Source organism: Xenopus tropicalis, chromosome 6, assembly GCF_000004195.4.
Source record: "Xenopus tropicalis strain Nigerian chromosome 6, UCB_Xtro_10.0, whole genome shotgun sequence".
NCBI classification, from domain to species: domain Eukaryota; kingdom Metazoa; phylum Chordata; class Amphibia; order Anura; family Pipidae; genus Xenopus; species Xenopus tropicalis.
Genome location: NC_030682.2, coordinates 8,592,606 through 8,608,461, shown reverse-complemented (window position 1 = coordinate 8,608,461; position 15,856 = coordinate 8,592,606). Strand labels below are relative to the sequence as shown.

The window sequence follows — 15,856 nt, the reverse complement described above, 5'->3', positions numbered from 1 at the left end:
GTTCAACCCTAGTTGATAAACAAACTTCCATAGACCAGGTGTGACATCTATTACTTGGGTTCTGATGGGATCACAAGACGGTTCGTAAAAATGACCTCCCATGAAGGCTAGCAGCTAAGTCAATCAATCACTGATTAACCACTGGAATAAGTGGGTCTCAGAGAAAGAAGGTTCAACCCCAGTTGATAAACAAGTTTCTATAGACCAGGTGTGACATCTTTTACGTGGGTTCTATTGGGATCACAAGGTGGTTTGTCAAAATGGCCTCCCATGAAGGCTTGAAGCTAAGCGAATCAATCACTTATTAATCACTGGAATAAGTGGATCTCAGAGGAAGAAGGTTCAACCCAGTTTATAAGCAAAGTTCTATAGACCAGGTGTGACATCTATTACTTGGGTTCTATTGGGATCACAAGGTGGTCTGTCAAAATGGCCTCCCATGAAGGCTAGCAGCTAAGCCAATCAATCACTTATTAACCACTGGAATAAGTGGATCTCAGAGGAAGAAGGTTCAACCCCAGTTGATAAACAAATTTCTATAGACCAGGTATGACATCAATTACTTGGGTTCTATTGGGTTCACAAGGTGGTTTGTCAAAATGGCCTCCCATTAAGGCTAGCAGCTAAGCCAATCAATCACTTATTAATCACTGGAATAAGTGGGTCTTAGTGGAAGAAGGTTCAACCTCAGTCACTACCCAGTTGATAAACAAATTTCCATAGACCAGGTATGACATCTACTACTTGGATTCTAACAGGATCACAAGGTGGTTTGTCAAAAAGGCCCCCCATGAAGCCCAGAATGAGTTCTGAACACCCATTGTGGGCATTGGCTCCTCTCAAAAGGGTTTTTATTTGCTAACTGGTGGCCAATTGGTATTACTGCCTTGTAGAACGGGGGTCCTGAGCCAGGGCCATATCTGTAAGTGAGTTTGTATGTTCTCCCCATGTCTGTGTGGGTTTCCTTCAGGTATTCCTGTTTCCTCCAACACTCCAAAAACATACAGGCCTTTGTGTCTTCTCTGGGCAAACTTTAGGCTCATTTCCCACTGAGAAGACTCAATGCAACTAAGTAGGAAGTTGGCACTTGGCAAAAGTGTCATTCTTTTATCTCTGCAGACTATATGAGGACAGAGCTACTCACCAGGTTGTGTGTCGTTCCACATTTCAATTTCATATCTCTGAATTTTTTCCAAACAAGCTTCTTCCTCCTTCTTAATTATGCAGTAAGGATGCATTGCCCCAACCTGTAAAACAAAGAGGGAGTGAGGAGGCATCTCCTGGTAGAATTATCCAATCACTAAGCACAGAGTTGCTTTTATTGCCTATTCCTATTTGAAGCCTGGGGGTATTTAAGCAGTGAAGACCATCACATGCGGATCAATTCATATTTACATCTCTGTGTAGAAGAAAATTGATTGAAAAGGTTTCCTTTTTAAAATCTTGGTCTACAAGAGCTACAAGAATGGGAAGGATTAACCCTTTAAGTGCCAAGGGACGTAGATTCTACGTCCCAGGTACCAAGGGACCAAAGTGCCATGGGACGTAGAATCTACGTCCAATGGCACTGTCGGGTTTACAAGCGCTGCGCTCGCTTTTAAAGCAGCGCAGCGCTTGTAAACCCCTCAGATCCCCCTAGGCAACGAGCAATGAAGACATACTTACCGATCCGGGTCCCCCAGCCGCACCGATCGCGTCGCCAGCCAATGACAGCAGTGGACACGCGTTGATGACGTGTCCACTGCTGTCCCTTTAAATAGCGCCGCCTACTGTCGGCTCCCTCACTCCTGCTGCGCACTTGGGACAAGATGGAGCTCCCCTGCTGCCTTCCTGCTGGATTGATCGCCCCTGATCGCCCCTGATCGTCTGCCTGCCTTGGGTAAGCTGAACTACAACTCTCTACCACTGTTTATTTTGCTTATTTCTATCTCAACTGTCTAAAAAAATTTTTTTTTTTTTTTTTTGCATTTTTTCTTCTATCTTTGTCATTATTACACTTTTGTACACATACACACTTATTTACAACTTTCCCAAGCACACACAGACACTTACACACACACTTACACTTACACTTTTTTTTTTTTTTTTTTTTTTTTTTTTCTTTCTTTCTTTTCTTTTCTTTCTGTCTTTGCTTTCTTTGGCAGTCTTTTTTTTTACTAAAACTTTATTTCTGATCTTGCTCTATAATTATCTGATTTATTTGGTTGCATTTTAGTGTTTTTTTTGGCATTTTCATAATTGATTTCTGTTTTTGAATTATTCTATTGCACTGTAACTTTTTTTATTGCTATTTGGTGCTGAATTTGCAGTGACGTTGGTGGATCCAGGGCTCTGACCACCGATTTCATTGCAATTATTGTTCTTCTGTTGGTTTAGGTGGTTTTATTGGATTTTACGGTGTTTTATCTTTGCATTGTTCTTTATTGTGTGTTTAGTGCCCCCAAAAAGGTTGCTTTTGCAGTGACATTGGTGGATCCAGGGCTCTTACCGATTTCATTGCAACTATTGTTCTTTGATTGCTTTTAGTGGTTTTATTCCATTTGATTTCAGTTGTTCTAGAAAGGTCCAGAGGTGCTAAGATTGTTCTGGTAGTTTCTATTGCCAAGGGTTAGGCTGATGCCACACGAGGCGTAGGGCTGATTTTTTCAGCAAGTGGAAAAACGCTTGCCGAAAATTCAGCCCTACGCCTGCTACTTGTTCCTGCACCCGAATGAATGGGATACGCTCGGGTGCAGGCACGTGTAGCCGATATACGCATGAAAACGCGAGACTTTGCATTCTCACGCGTTTTCATGCGTATATCGGCTACATGTGCCTGCACCCGAGCGTATCCCATTCATTCGGGTGCAGGCAAAAAAAAAGGGGTGCATAGAGTGCAGCCCCAATATTATGCATTTTCAGGTTTGGCGGCCATGTACTTATGTGCAACCAGACATAGGTATCGTTTTATTCAGGGGAACTTGCAGATTGATGGTTAGTAAGTTTTTGGTAGTTGCCATGGAGATTTTGGGGAGAAATCTAGGTTTTTTTATCTGGTTTTTCCTTGATTTCTGACCAAAGCGCTGACTTCTGCAAGGGACTGCGGCCACAATTTTCCATGTAGAAAGAGAAGAGTGGCGTCTCTGAATAGCTGAAGGTGTGAACTTTTCGTAAATATATAGATTGTGGGGGTTATCTCACAGGTAGGGGGGGTTAACACTGAAAAACTGCAGGTAGTGCACATAGAGCGCAGCCCCCAAAATTTCAACTGAAATTGCCCTTATGCATTGCCCCTGTTTGGGGGCATTTGGTGGCCACGTCTTTATGTGCACCCATACATATGGGGTATCGTTTTATTCAGGGGAACTTGCAGATTGATGGTTAGTAAGTTTTTGGTAGTTGCCATGGAGATTTTGGGGAGAAATCTAGGTTTGTATCTGGTTTTTCCTTGATTTCTGACCAAAGCGCTGACTTCTGCAAGGGACTGCGGCCACAATTTTCCATGTAGAAAGAGAAGAGTGGCGTCTCTGAATAGCTGAAGGTGTGCACTTTTCGTAAATATATAGATTGTGGGGGTTATCTCACAGGTAGGGGGGGTTAACACTGAAAAACTGCAGGTAGTGCACATAGAGCGCAGCCCCCAAAATTTCAACTGAAATTGCCCTTATGCATTGCCCCTGTTTGGGGGCATTTGGTGGCCACGTCTTTATGTGCACCCATACATATGGGGTATCGTTTTATTCAGGGGAACTTGCAAATTGAGGTTTAGTAAGTTTTTGGTAGTTGCCATGGAGATTTTGGGGAGAAATCTAGGTTTTTTATCTGGTTTTTCCTTGATTTCTGACCAAAATCTAGGTTTGTATCTGGTTTTTCCTTGATTTCTGACCAAAGCGCTGACTTCTGCAAGGGACTACGGCCACAATTTTCCATGTAGAAAGAGAAGAGTGGCGTCTCTGAATAGCTGAAGGTGTGCACTTTTCGTAAATATATAGATTGTGGGGGTTATCTCACAGGTAGGGGGGGTTAACACTGAAAAACTGCAGGTAGTGCACATAGAGCGCAGCCCCCAAAATTTCAACTGAAATTGCCCTTATGCATTGCCCCTGTTTGGGGGCATTTGGTGGCCACGTCTTTATGTGCACCCATACATATGGGGTATCGTTTTATTCAGGGGAACTTGCAGATTGATGGTTAGTAAGTTTTTGGTAGTTGCCATGGAGATTTTGGGGAGAAATCTAGGTTTGTATCTGGTTTTTCCTTGATTTCTGACCAAAGCGCTAACTTCTGCAAGGGACTGCGGCCACAATTTTCCATGTAGAAAGAGGAGAGTGGCGTCTCTGAATAGCTGAAGGTGTGCACTTTTCAGAAATATATAGTTTGCGGGGGTTATTTCACAGGTATGGGGGTGTTTAGACTAAATAACTGCAGATAGAGCACAGCCCCCCCTTATGCATTGCCCCTGTTTGGGGGCATTTGGTGGCCACGTCTTTATGTGCACCCATACATATGGGGTATCGTTTTATTCAGGGGAACTTGCAAATTGAGGTTTAGTAAGTTTTTGGTAGTTGCCATGGAGATTTTGGGGAGAAATCTAGGGTTTTTATCTGGTTTTTCCTTGATTTCTGACCAAAATCTAGGGTTGTATCTGGTTTTTCCTTGATTTCTGACCAAAGCGCTGACTTCTGCAAGGGACTGCGGCCACAATTTTCCATGTAGAAAGAGAAGAGTGGCGTCTCTGAATAGCTGAAGGTGTGCACTTTTCGTAAATATATAGATTGTGGGGGTTATCTCACAGGTAGGGGGGGTTAACACTGAAAAACTGCAGGTAGTGCACATAGAGCGCAGCCCCCAAAATTTCAACTGAAATTGCCCTTATGCATTGCCCCTGTTTGGGGGCATTTGGTGGCCACGTCTTTATGTGCACCCATACATATGGGGTATCGTTTTATTCAGGGGAACTTGCAGATTGATGGTTAGTAAGTTTTTGGTAGTTGCCATGGAGATTTTGGGGAGAAATCTAGGTTTGTATCTGGTTTTTCCTTGATTTCTGACCAAAGCGCTAACTTCTGCAAGGGACTGCGGCCACAATTTTCCATGTAGAAAGAGGAGAGTGGCGTCTCTGAATAGCTGAAGGTGTGCACTTTTCAGAAATATATAGTTTGCGGGGGTTATTTCACAGGTATGGGGGTGTTTAGACTAAATAACTGCAGATAGAGCACAGCCCCCCCTTATGCATTGCCCCTGTTTGGGGGCATTTGGTGGCCACGTCTTTATGTGCACCCATACATATGGGGTATCGTTTTATTCAGGGGAACTTGCAAATTGAGGTTTAGTAAGTTTTTGGTAGTTGCCATGGAGATTTTGGGGAGAAATCTAGGTTTTTATCTGGTTTTTCCTTGATTTCTGACCAAAATCTAGGGTTGTATCTGGTTTTTCCTTGATTTCTGACCAAAGCGCTGACTTCTGCAAGGGACTGCGGCCACAATTTTCCATGTAGAAAGAGAAGAGTGGTGTCTCTGAATAGCTGAAGGTGTGCACTTTTCGTAAATATATAGATTGTGGGGGTATCTCACAGGTAGGGGGGGTTATCACTGAAAAACTGCAGGTAGTGCACATAGAGCGCAGCCCCCAAAATTTCAACTGAAATTCCCCTTATGCATTGCCCCTGTTTTGGGGCATTTGGTGGCCACGTCTTTATGTGCACCCATACATATGAGGTATCGTTTTATTCAGGGGAACTTGCAGATTGATGGTTAGTAAGTTTTTGGTAGTTGCCATGGAGATTTTGGGGAGAAATCTAGGTTTGTATCTAGTTTTTCCTTGATTTCTGACCAAAGCGCTAACTTCTGCAAGGGACTGCGGCCACAATTTTCCATGTAGAAAGAGAAGAGTGGTGTCTCTGAATAGCTGAAGGTGTGCACATTTCGTAAATATATAGATTGTGGGGGTTATCTCACAGGTAGGGGGGGTTAACACTGAAAAACTGCAGGTAGTGCACATAGAGCGCAGCCCCCAAAATTTCAACTGAAATTGCCCTTATGCATTGCCCCTGTTTTGGGGCATTTGGTGGCCACGTCTTTATGTGCACCCATACATATGGGGTATCGTTTTATTCAGGGGAACTTGCAGATTGATGGTTAGTAAGTTTTTGGTAGTTGCCATGGAGATTTTGGGGAGAAATCTAGGTTTTTTATCTGGTTTTTCCTTGATTTCTGACCAAAGCGCTGACTTCTGCAAGGGACTGCGGCCACAATTTTCCATGTAGAAAGAGAAGAGTGGTGTCTCTGAATAGCTGAAGGTGTGCACTTTTCAGAAATATATAGTTTGTGGGGGTTATTTCACAGGTAGGGGGGGTTAACACTGAAAAACTGCAGGTAGTGCACATAGAGCGCAGCCCCCAAAATTTCAACTGAAATTGCCCTTATGCATTGCCCCTGTTTGGGGGCATTTGGTGGCCACGTCTTTATGTGCACCCATACATATGGGGTATCGTTTTATTCAGGGGAACTTGCAGATTGATGGTTAGTAAGTTTTTGGTAGTTGCCATGGAGATTTTGGGGAGAAATCTAGGTTTGTATCTGGTTTTTCCTTGATTTCTGACCAAAGCGCTAACTTCTGCAAGGGACTGCGGCCACAATTTTCCATGTAGAAAGAGGAGAGTGGCGTCTCTGAATAGCTGAAGGTGTGCACTTTTCAGAAATATATAGTTTGTGGGGGTTATTTCACAGGTAGGGGGGGTTAACACTGAAAAACTGCAGGAAGTGCACATAGAGCGCAGCCCCCACATTTTTAGCTGTAATTGCCCTTGTGCATTGCCCCTGCTTTGGAGTGTTTGGTGCCCATGTCTTTATGTGCACCCATACATATGGGGCATCATTTTATTCAGGAGAAGTTTGTCTTTCAAATATGCCTTTGCTAGAAAATTTTTATGAGATTTTTTTTTGTCAAATCCACATTTGATCATGCGTCCAAGTTTACGTTTTAGAAAAAAAAAAAAATGTCATAAAAAGTTCCAAATTTCACAATGCACTGACAAAAGGTATTTGGCTTTTGAGTGAAAACTACATTGCACCTAGAAACCTGAAGGTCTGTAGTTTCTAAAGATACCAAACATGAGGGGATATTTTAGATTTACATATAAGTTATGCTGCATTAACTGTTACAAGCGCTTTTCTGCTTTGTTCTGGTGTGATATTGTACTAAGTATTGCCTTAGTTTGGGGGTTACTTCTGGACAGGAACTGTGGGGTACCACCACATATTTGGTATCGTTGGAATTGGGAGTATCAGGGCTTTTACAAACAATAAAAAAAGTGAGTAAAATTAACTTTTCTATGGAAAAAACCTCAAAATATACAGAAATTTTTCATAATTTTATTTTTTTTTTACATATTTCACCCAAAATACACATCATATCTCCAGAAAAGTTATAAAATTTGGTATGTATGTCGAAGCCCAATTAGTGACGAAAAAAACGATATATAATTTCCCTAGTTTCGTGGAGGTTTTCCTACCAAAAAACATTGTTAAAGTGAATGAGTACAAAATGCTTAAAAAACGTCTGGCACTGGGGGGAACCGAAATGACGAATTCGGCTGGCACTTAAAGGGTTAAGCAAACTTTGTTGTTGTCTTTATATTGTACCTTACAAAGTCTTAGGACACAATAATAGACTGCTATACCACTACAGATCTCTGGGCTTATCCAGTTATAAGTGCTGCCTGCATTTAACAAAATGGCAGTATCAATTTTCCAGGAATGTATGGGGAGAAGAACCTGGAGCTGCTATGAGGTTCATGGGTGAAGAGGACCATTGGGAACTTACCTGATATTCTTCTTTGATGTGTTCCTCAACAGATACAAGCTTAAAACTTCTCTACCATTAAACTGTATACTACTAGGTTGGCTCTATTCTAATGTTACAATATGGGGAGAAGAACCTGGAGTTGCTATGGGGTCCAGGGGTGAAGAGGACCATTGGGAACTTACCTGATATGCTTCGTTGATGCTTTCCTCAACAGATACAAGCTTAAAACTACTACTAGTTTGGCTCTATTCTAATGTGCTGAAACCAACCCCCAACCTTGTTCCTGCCCCCTATTTCCTTCCCGGTTGATACTTTATATAGCTTTAAGAAGAGACTGGATGGTTTCTTAGCAAGTGAGGGAATACAGGGTTATGGGAGATAGCTCTACAAGTTGATCCAGGGACTGGTCCGATTGCCATCTTGGAGTCAGAAAGGATTTTTTTTCCCCTCTGAGGCAAATTAGAGAGGCTTCAGATGGGGTTTTTGCCTTCCTCTGGACCAACTAGTAGTTAGGCAGGTTATATATAGGCAGTATGGTTGAACTTGATGGACGTACATCTTTTTTCAACCTAACTTACTTTGTTACTATGTATGTTACCTGTGTTAACCGTTGACACCTCTTCCGCCATGAATTTTATAGCAGCTCCACCCTCAAGAATGTAGCAGCCATTACTGAAGAGTTTGGTGTTAGTGATGGACGAAATGTTTCGCCAGGCATGGATTCGCGGAAAAAATTGTCGTCCGCGTGAAAAGAATAGCCGCGGGCGACAAAATAATAGCTGCGGGCTACAAAATAATAGCCGCACGACAAAATAATAGCCGCCGGCGACAAAATGATAGCCACGTGACAAAAGAATAGCCACGGTTGACAAAAGAATAGCCGCGGTTGACAAAAGAATAGCCGCGGTTGACAAAAGAATAGCCACGGGTGACAAAAGAATAGCTGTTTTGCGAATCTTTTGCGAATCTTTTGTAAGATTTGCAAATTTTTCGGAGAAGCAAAACGGGACAGATTCGCTCATCACTATTTGGTGTAAGTAAAATGGGGTTGGAGAAAAGCAATTTTTTTGGGTTGACACTTTAGATTTGCCCCAGCGAGCACTGCTGACATTTTCAACATATCCCAACGACAAGTAGTTTATGTCTCATTGATGGAGTTGTGGAAGGATGTCTCTGCTGTGCAATGTTGTGTGTATGTGTGTGAGCACCACAAAGGCGCGGTGTCAAAATGTGTCATGCACTCGGCTTCTTCCCCGTGATTCCGAGTGACTTCAAGCTTTATCCTTTAATATTGTATGAAGTGCTCTAAATTACCGTCATTTTTCAGGCTCTTAGCCGAAATGAAAGAACAATTGAACCCTTTTTTTTTTTAAAGTGATTTAGTCATTTCTTTTTATTACTTTCCGACGAGACAAAATCATATACATTTGTGAAAGGAGCCCTGATTCATTCAGATGTTCTGATTCTAAAATGGATTTTTATTAAACGGATGGAATAGTCGGGATAAAGGACTGCCCCTTGTCTCCTCTTGTGGCTGCATGTAGCGCGGAAGCTTCTGGAGATAATCAGGTGGGGCCATTAGAGCCGCTTGGTACTTCTTTCTAATAAAAAATAATTGTCATTTTCTATAATAATTCCAGTTATTGATCTATACAATGGGAAATCTCAGGACCCATAATATATCATGGGTAGTGAATCTTTCAAAAGATTAGAGAAACTGCAAAAATGTTGCGCGTCAAAAAAATTGTCGCCTGCGGCTATTCTTTTGTCACCTGCGGCTATTCTTTTGTCACCCGAGGCTATTCTTTTGTCGCCCGTGGCTATTCTTTTGTCACCCGAGGCTATTCTTTTGTCGCGAGGCTATTCTTTTGTCGCCCCCGGCTATTCTTTTTTCACCCAGCTATTCTTTTCTCGCAAGGCTATTCTTTTGTCACCCGGCTATTCTTTTGTCGCCCGGCTATTCTTTTGTCGCGAGGCTATTCTTTTGTCCCCGGCTATTCTTTTGTCGCCCGTGGCTATTCTTTTGTCGCCTGTGGCTATTCTTTTGTCGCGCGACTATTCTTTTTTGACGCGCAACTATTCTTTTTTGACGCGCAACTATTCTTTTGACGCGGGCATCAATTTTTGGATGTGCAGCTAATTTTTCCACAGCATATTTTTTCATCCGCTTCACGAAACAATCCGCCAATGCCGAAACGCAGAAATTCGCTGCAAATCCATGCCTGGCAAAATATTTCGCCCATCACTAATTATGGGGCACTAATTTTCTTATATTGGTCTTGGAGGGAAGAGTGGGTTTCTGATCACTGCCTTACAATGGGCTTCCCCTTAGATGTTAAAAGAATGGCAACTGCTGTAAGCAAAAGGAGTTTGTTTTAAATGTTATTGTGACATTAACCAACATTGTGACATCATTAACCAGGGTCAGACTGGGCGGGGCACTAGGAAAAAACCAGTGGGTCCCAGTGCCCAATCCCCACCATAGCTCCTTGGTCTGCAGATTTACAGGCACTCGGGGGAGGGGATCAGGTAGGGGCCTATAGGATGGCAACCCCGGTGGGTCCTGCACCCCCCTGTCCAATCCTATCATTAACTCTCTCTCTGAAAATACTTTGTTTTTTCCCTCTTTTAGCACCTTATCTAGGCATTAATAACAGTCTTCTCTAGGGTATTAATAAAACATGGACTTCAACAAGGAATCTATGGGGCACATTTACTAATCCACGAATCCGAATCCCGAATGGGAAAAAATTCGCAATGGAAACTAAAATTTTGCGACTTTTTCATCGCCGTCACGTGTTTTTCGTATTTTGCGTGATTTTTTTTGTCGCCGTCACGATTTTTTCATATTGAGCAATTATAAACGGCGGAAAAAACCAATCCGATTTTCTCACGACGGCGACAAAAAAATCGCGGAAAATATACGATAAAGTCGTAACCAGGACGAAAAAATCGCTGGACATATGAAAAAGTCGCAACGGTGACGAAAAAGTCGCAAAAATACCGATCATTACGAAAAAAAAAAGCGTTCGGACGCTTTCGGTCCGTTCGTAAATCTGCCCCATTGTGTCAATCTGTGTTTTTACCATTATTGTGATATCATCAAACTTTCTTGAAAGATAAATTGAGACGTTTCCGCAAATTTCTGCACTTTCCCCATTTGCGAACTGTTTGACGAAAATTTGGTGGGGAAAAATTTGTTGTGTGTCAAAAAAAGTTGCAAAATGGGCAAGGCAATGGCAATATAGGTGCGGTTGCGTAAAAAAAGATGCGGGCAAAAAAAAAAAAAAAAAAAGACGCGGGCGACAAAAAAGTTGCGCAACAAACGTGTTTCACTGATTTTTTTTTGTTGTTTCGCGGATTTTCTTGTAGTTTCACGAATTGTACGGATTTACAGATTTACTCGTCACTGGGGTGCGAGTTTATAGCATGATACATAAAAACTCCCCCATTTTCTATTCATTCCTATGGGATTTTTAGGATTTTTAGGGTGGAAATTAGAAACCGCCATTTGATAAAAAAGACTTCTCAAAATCCCATAGGAATGAATAGAACGTGGGGGAGTTTTTATGTATTAAGCTCTGAACTCACATTGTGATAAGTCTGTTGTAGGGTAACAATAGGTTATAGATATTATATATATATATATATATATATATATATATATAGTATAAATGTATATAGATACAAAGATATTATGAAATATCTGGGCTTATATACAAATGTGTGTGTGTATGTGCATATATATACATTCACAGAATATATATAAATATATATATATATATACAGAGAGAGAGAGAGAGAGAGAGAGAGAGATTGATATTGTGACTGTTCAGTGTATATAATATTGTTTTATAATGAAATAGAGCATAATACACATAATATTCAACAAATTAACCCCCTGCTGTCTGGAACATGCCAAGCGGGGAGCCCAAGTGATGATTTAAACAGCGATTTATACATTAATATATGAAATGACCTTCAGTTAAGTCGTTTATTAGTATTTCAAGTCTAAGATATCAGCATAATTACACCCAAGAATATGTACTGTGAGCAGCTCCCCGTCACATTGTCTTGGTTGGATCATTTATTTACTTTATTAGAATTTATTAGAATTTGATTTTTTTTAATTAAAAAAAATAATAATGATTAAATAAATTAAATATGTTACAGATGGAACGATTTTAATTATTTTAGCAATGGGTTATTTGCTTATTTATTTATGCTTTTGCCTTAGTATTAGTACCTAGAATTAAAAAAAGAAAGATTCCATTGCCTTAGCAACTAGAGAGCGTAGGTACCAAACTGGGAAGCGGCTAAACAAATACCTTATAGATTTCCAATTCTTAGGGGAATATATATAAGGTGCAAAGTTTGTTATATACAGGGTCGGACTGGGATCAAGTACAGGTACTGTTTTATTATTACAGAGAAAAGGGAATCATTTAACCATTAAATAAACCCAATAGGGCTGTTCTGCCCCCAATAAGGGGTAATTATATCTTAGTTGGGATCAAGTACAGGTACTGTTTTATTATTACAGAGAAAAGGGAATCATTTAACCATGAAATAAACCCAATAGGGCTGTTCTGCCCCCAATAAGGGGTAATTATATCTTAGTTGGGATCAAGTACAGGTACTGTTTTATTATTACAGAGAAAAGGGAATCATTTAACCATTAAATAAACCCAATAGGGCTGTTCTGCCCCAATAAGGGGTAATTATATCTTAGTTGGGATCAAGTACAGGTACTGTTTTATTATTACAGAGAAAAGGGAATCATTTAACCATTAAATAAACCCAATAGGGCTGTTCTGCCCCAATAAGGGGTAATTATATCTTAGTTGGGATCAAGTACAGGTACTGTTTTATTATTACAGAGAAAAGGGAATCATTTAACCATGAAATAAACCCAATAGGGCTGTTCTGCCCCCAATAAGGGGTAATTATATCTTAGTTGGGATCAAGTACAGGTACTGTTTTATTATTACAGAGAAAAGGGAATCATTTAACCATGAAATAAACCCAATAGGGCTGTTCTGCCCCCAATAAGGGGTAATTATATCTTAGTTGGGATCAAGTTTAGCTGGGGGGGCAGAACAAATAAATTAGAACTAGTGATGAGACATTTTTTCACCAGGCATGGATTCCAAGCGAGTTTCCACGTTTTGGAATTTCGCATTTCGCCATTGTTTCGTGTAACTGCAAGCGTCAAAAAAGTAACGAGGTACCTGCGTTTCGGGGCAGATTCGCTCGTCGCTAATTAGAGCGCTATGAGAGCCCAGGGTTTAACATGATGGCAGGTGGTTTGGGTCCCGCTGTCTCTAATACTGGATAGTTCCGCAGCCTGAGCGGCCGTAATTAGCTCCTTTTCAGAAAATTCCATATCACCCAATGTCCATACATAGAGCCTTTCACATTAATTAGACAACATTCATGCTTATTAGTAGCGTAATTAGGGATGAAGAGACATCAGTCTCCGCAGGAACAGACGTACGGAGCAGAATGTACGCAACAAGTAGGTGCCCATTAAAGGGCAGAAATGATGGTCTGTGCGTCCAATTTGAGCTGATGATTTAATTTAGATCCCTGCATTGGAACTATCCCCATACGTTGTGTAAAAATAGCCCGAGCTTAAATATAATTAAGCAACTCGTTATATGCTGAGGCTAATCATGTTCTCCAACTGATATTTCCGTAATATATTACTGCACCCTATACTGCCCTATACTGCCCCATACTGCCCTGTACAGCCCTATACTGCCTTATAAATCCCTATACTGCCCTATACAGCCTTATAAATCCCTATACTGCCCTATACTGCCCTGTACAGCCCCATACAGCCTTATACTGCCCTATACATCCCCATACTGCCTTATACTTCTCCATACTGCCTTCTACTGCCCTATACAGACCTATACTGCCCCATACTGCCTTATACTGCCCTATACAGACCTATACTGCCTTATACTTCTCCATACTGCCTTCTACTGCCCTATACAGACCTATACTGCCCCATACAGCCTTATACTGCCCTATACAGCCCCATACTGCCTTATACTTCTCCATACTGCCTTCTACTGCCCTATACAGACCTATACTGCCCCATACTGCCTTATACTGCCCTATACAGACCTATACTGCCCCATACTGCCTTATACTGCCCTATACAGCCCCATACTGCCTTATACTTCTCCATACTGCCTTCTACTGCCCTATACAGACCTATACTGCCCCATACTGCCTTATACTGCCCTATACAGACCTATACTGCCCCATACTGCCTTATACTGCCCTATACAGCCCCATACTGCCTTATACTTCTCCATACTGCCTTCTACTGCCCTATACAGACCTATACTGCCCCATACTGCCTTATACTGCCCTATACAGACCTATACTGCCCCATACTGCCTTATACTGCCCTATACAGACCTATACTGCCCCATACTGCCTCATACTGCCCTATACAGACCTATACTGCCCCATACTGCCTTATACTTCCCCATACTGCCCTATACAGCCCTATTCTGCCCTATGCTGCCCTATACAGCCCTATAGAGCCATATACCACCTTATACAGCCCTATAAAGTCCTAGGCTGCCCTATGCTGCCCTATACTGACCTATACATCCCTATACATCCTTATACAGCCCTATAAAGCCCTAGGCTGCCCTATACAGCCTTCTACTGCCCTAAATATCTCTACACTGCCCTATACAGCCATATACTGCCCCATACTGCCCTATACATCCTTATACAGCCCTATACTGCCCCATACTGCCCTAAACAGCCATATACTGCCCTATACTGCCATATACTGCCCTATGCTGCCCTATGCTGCCCTATACAGCCATATACTGCCCTATACCGCCCTATACTGCCCTATGCTGCCCTATACTGCCCTATGCTGCCCTATACCGTCCTATACTGCCCTATGCTGCCCTATACTGCCCTATGCTGCCCTATACTGCCTATGCTGCCCTATACTGCCCTATGCCGCCCTATACTGCCCTATGCCGTCCTATACTGCCCTACTGCCCTATGCTGCCCTATACTGCCCTATGCCGCCCTATACTGTCCTATGTGGCCCTATACTGCCAGGCACAGGTTTGTGGCGAGGCCACAAAGGCCCAGGCCTAGGGCAGCACAAATTTGGGGGCTGCATGCTGCCCCAACGCACCAAAATCTTTACATTTTTCTCCCATACGGAGCAATGGGAACCTCTCCCCACAGCTCCGTATGTGACTGCAGACTTCCCCACATGGGGTGCTGTTCTCGCATGCACGCTCCTGGCGGGGGAGGGGGGGTTGCAACGAATGGGGGGCGGCCTCGGGGCACCCGGGGATTAGAAATCCGGCTCTGTATACTGCCCTATACTCAAATATTAAATTCTCAAATTTTTAGAGAAAAAAAAAATTTCAATAAAAAATAACATAAAATTTAAACAAATTATCATGGCTGTTAATAAATACATCATTGATCAAATGTTAATAAAAAAAATTCTTAGGAGTTTATATAAATAAATAATGGGCCACAAAAATACCTTTAAAGAAAAATGACTCTGAAATTGATGAAACTGGGGGGGAAATTTCCTCGCTTCGGGCTTTTCCGCGCGATTAAGGCAGAACCAGATTTAGAAATGAGTTTTAAGGCCCAATCAGATATATAGTACAATTGGATCAGGGAAAATGAAATCAGCCTTAATTTCCCAACAAGCCTCTGTTTTGTGTCTGGTAAATTAGATCCCATTTACAGCAATTCCAGACAGAATGGGTTTTGTGCCGGATAAACAGCACGAAAGGGACAATGGGGATCAGCAAATATGTTTTGTTTTTCTCTCAATTTTTCACCTTATTATATGGGTCAGTGTAACAGAAACTGATGGATTTCAGCGCATACTGGGTGGGGGCGGGGCCTACTGGGGGTGGGGCCTACTGGGGGCGGGGGGGGGGCAGCCCCCTACCTTCCCATTTAGCAATGTGCTATTGCTTTTCTAATTATCTAGACATTTGTGCAAATATAAAGAAAATATCTATCTCTATCTATCGATTTATCTACTATCTATTAC

General features: G+C 41.9%; 1 protein-coding gene across 4 annotated transcripts in view; it reads right to left on the bottom strand.

Moving 5' to 3' along the window:
* Positions 1–15,856, bottom strand: part of adcyap1r1 (adenylate cyclase activating polypeptide 1 (pituitary) receptor type I) — a 150,722-nt gene that overhangs the window by 72,897 nt on the left and 61,969 nt on the right. For all 4 annotated transcript variants that reach the window (XM_031903469.1, XM_012964947.3, XM_012964948.3 and 1 more), the window contains 1 exon segment: positions 1,145–1,247. In XM_031903469.1, the coding sequence (XP_031759329.1) occupies positions 1,145–1,247 (103 nt within the window).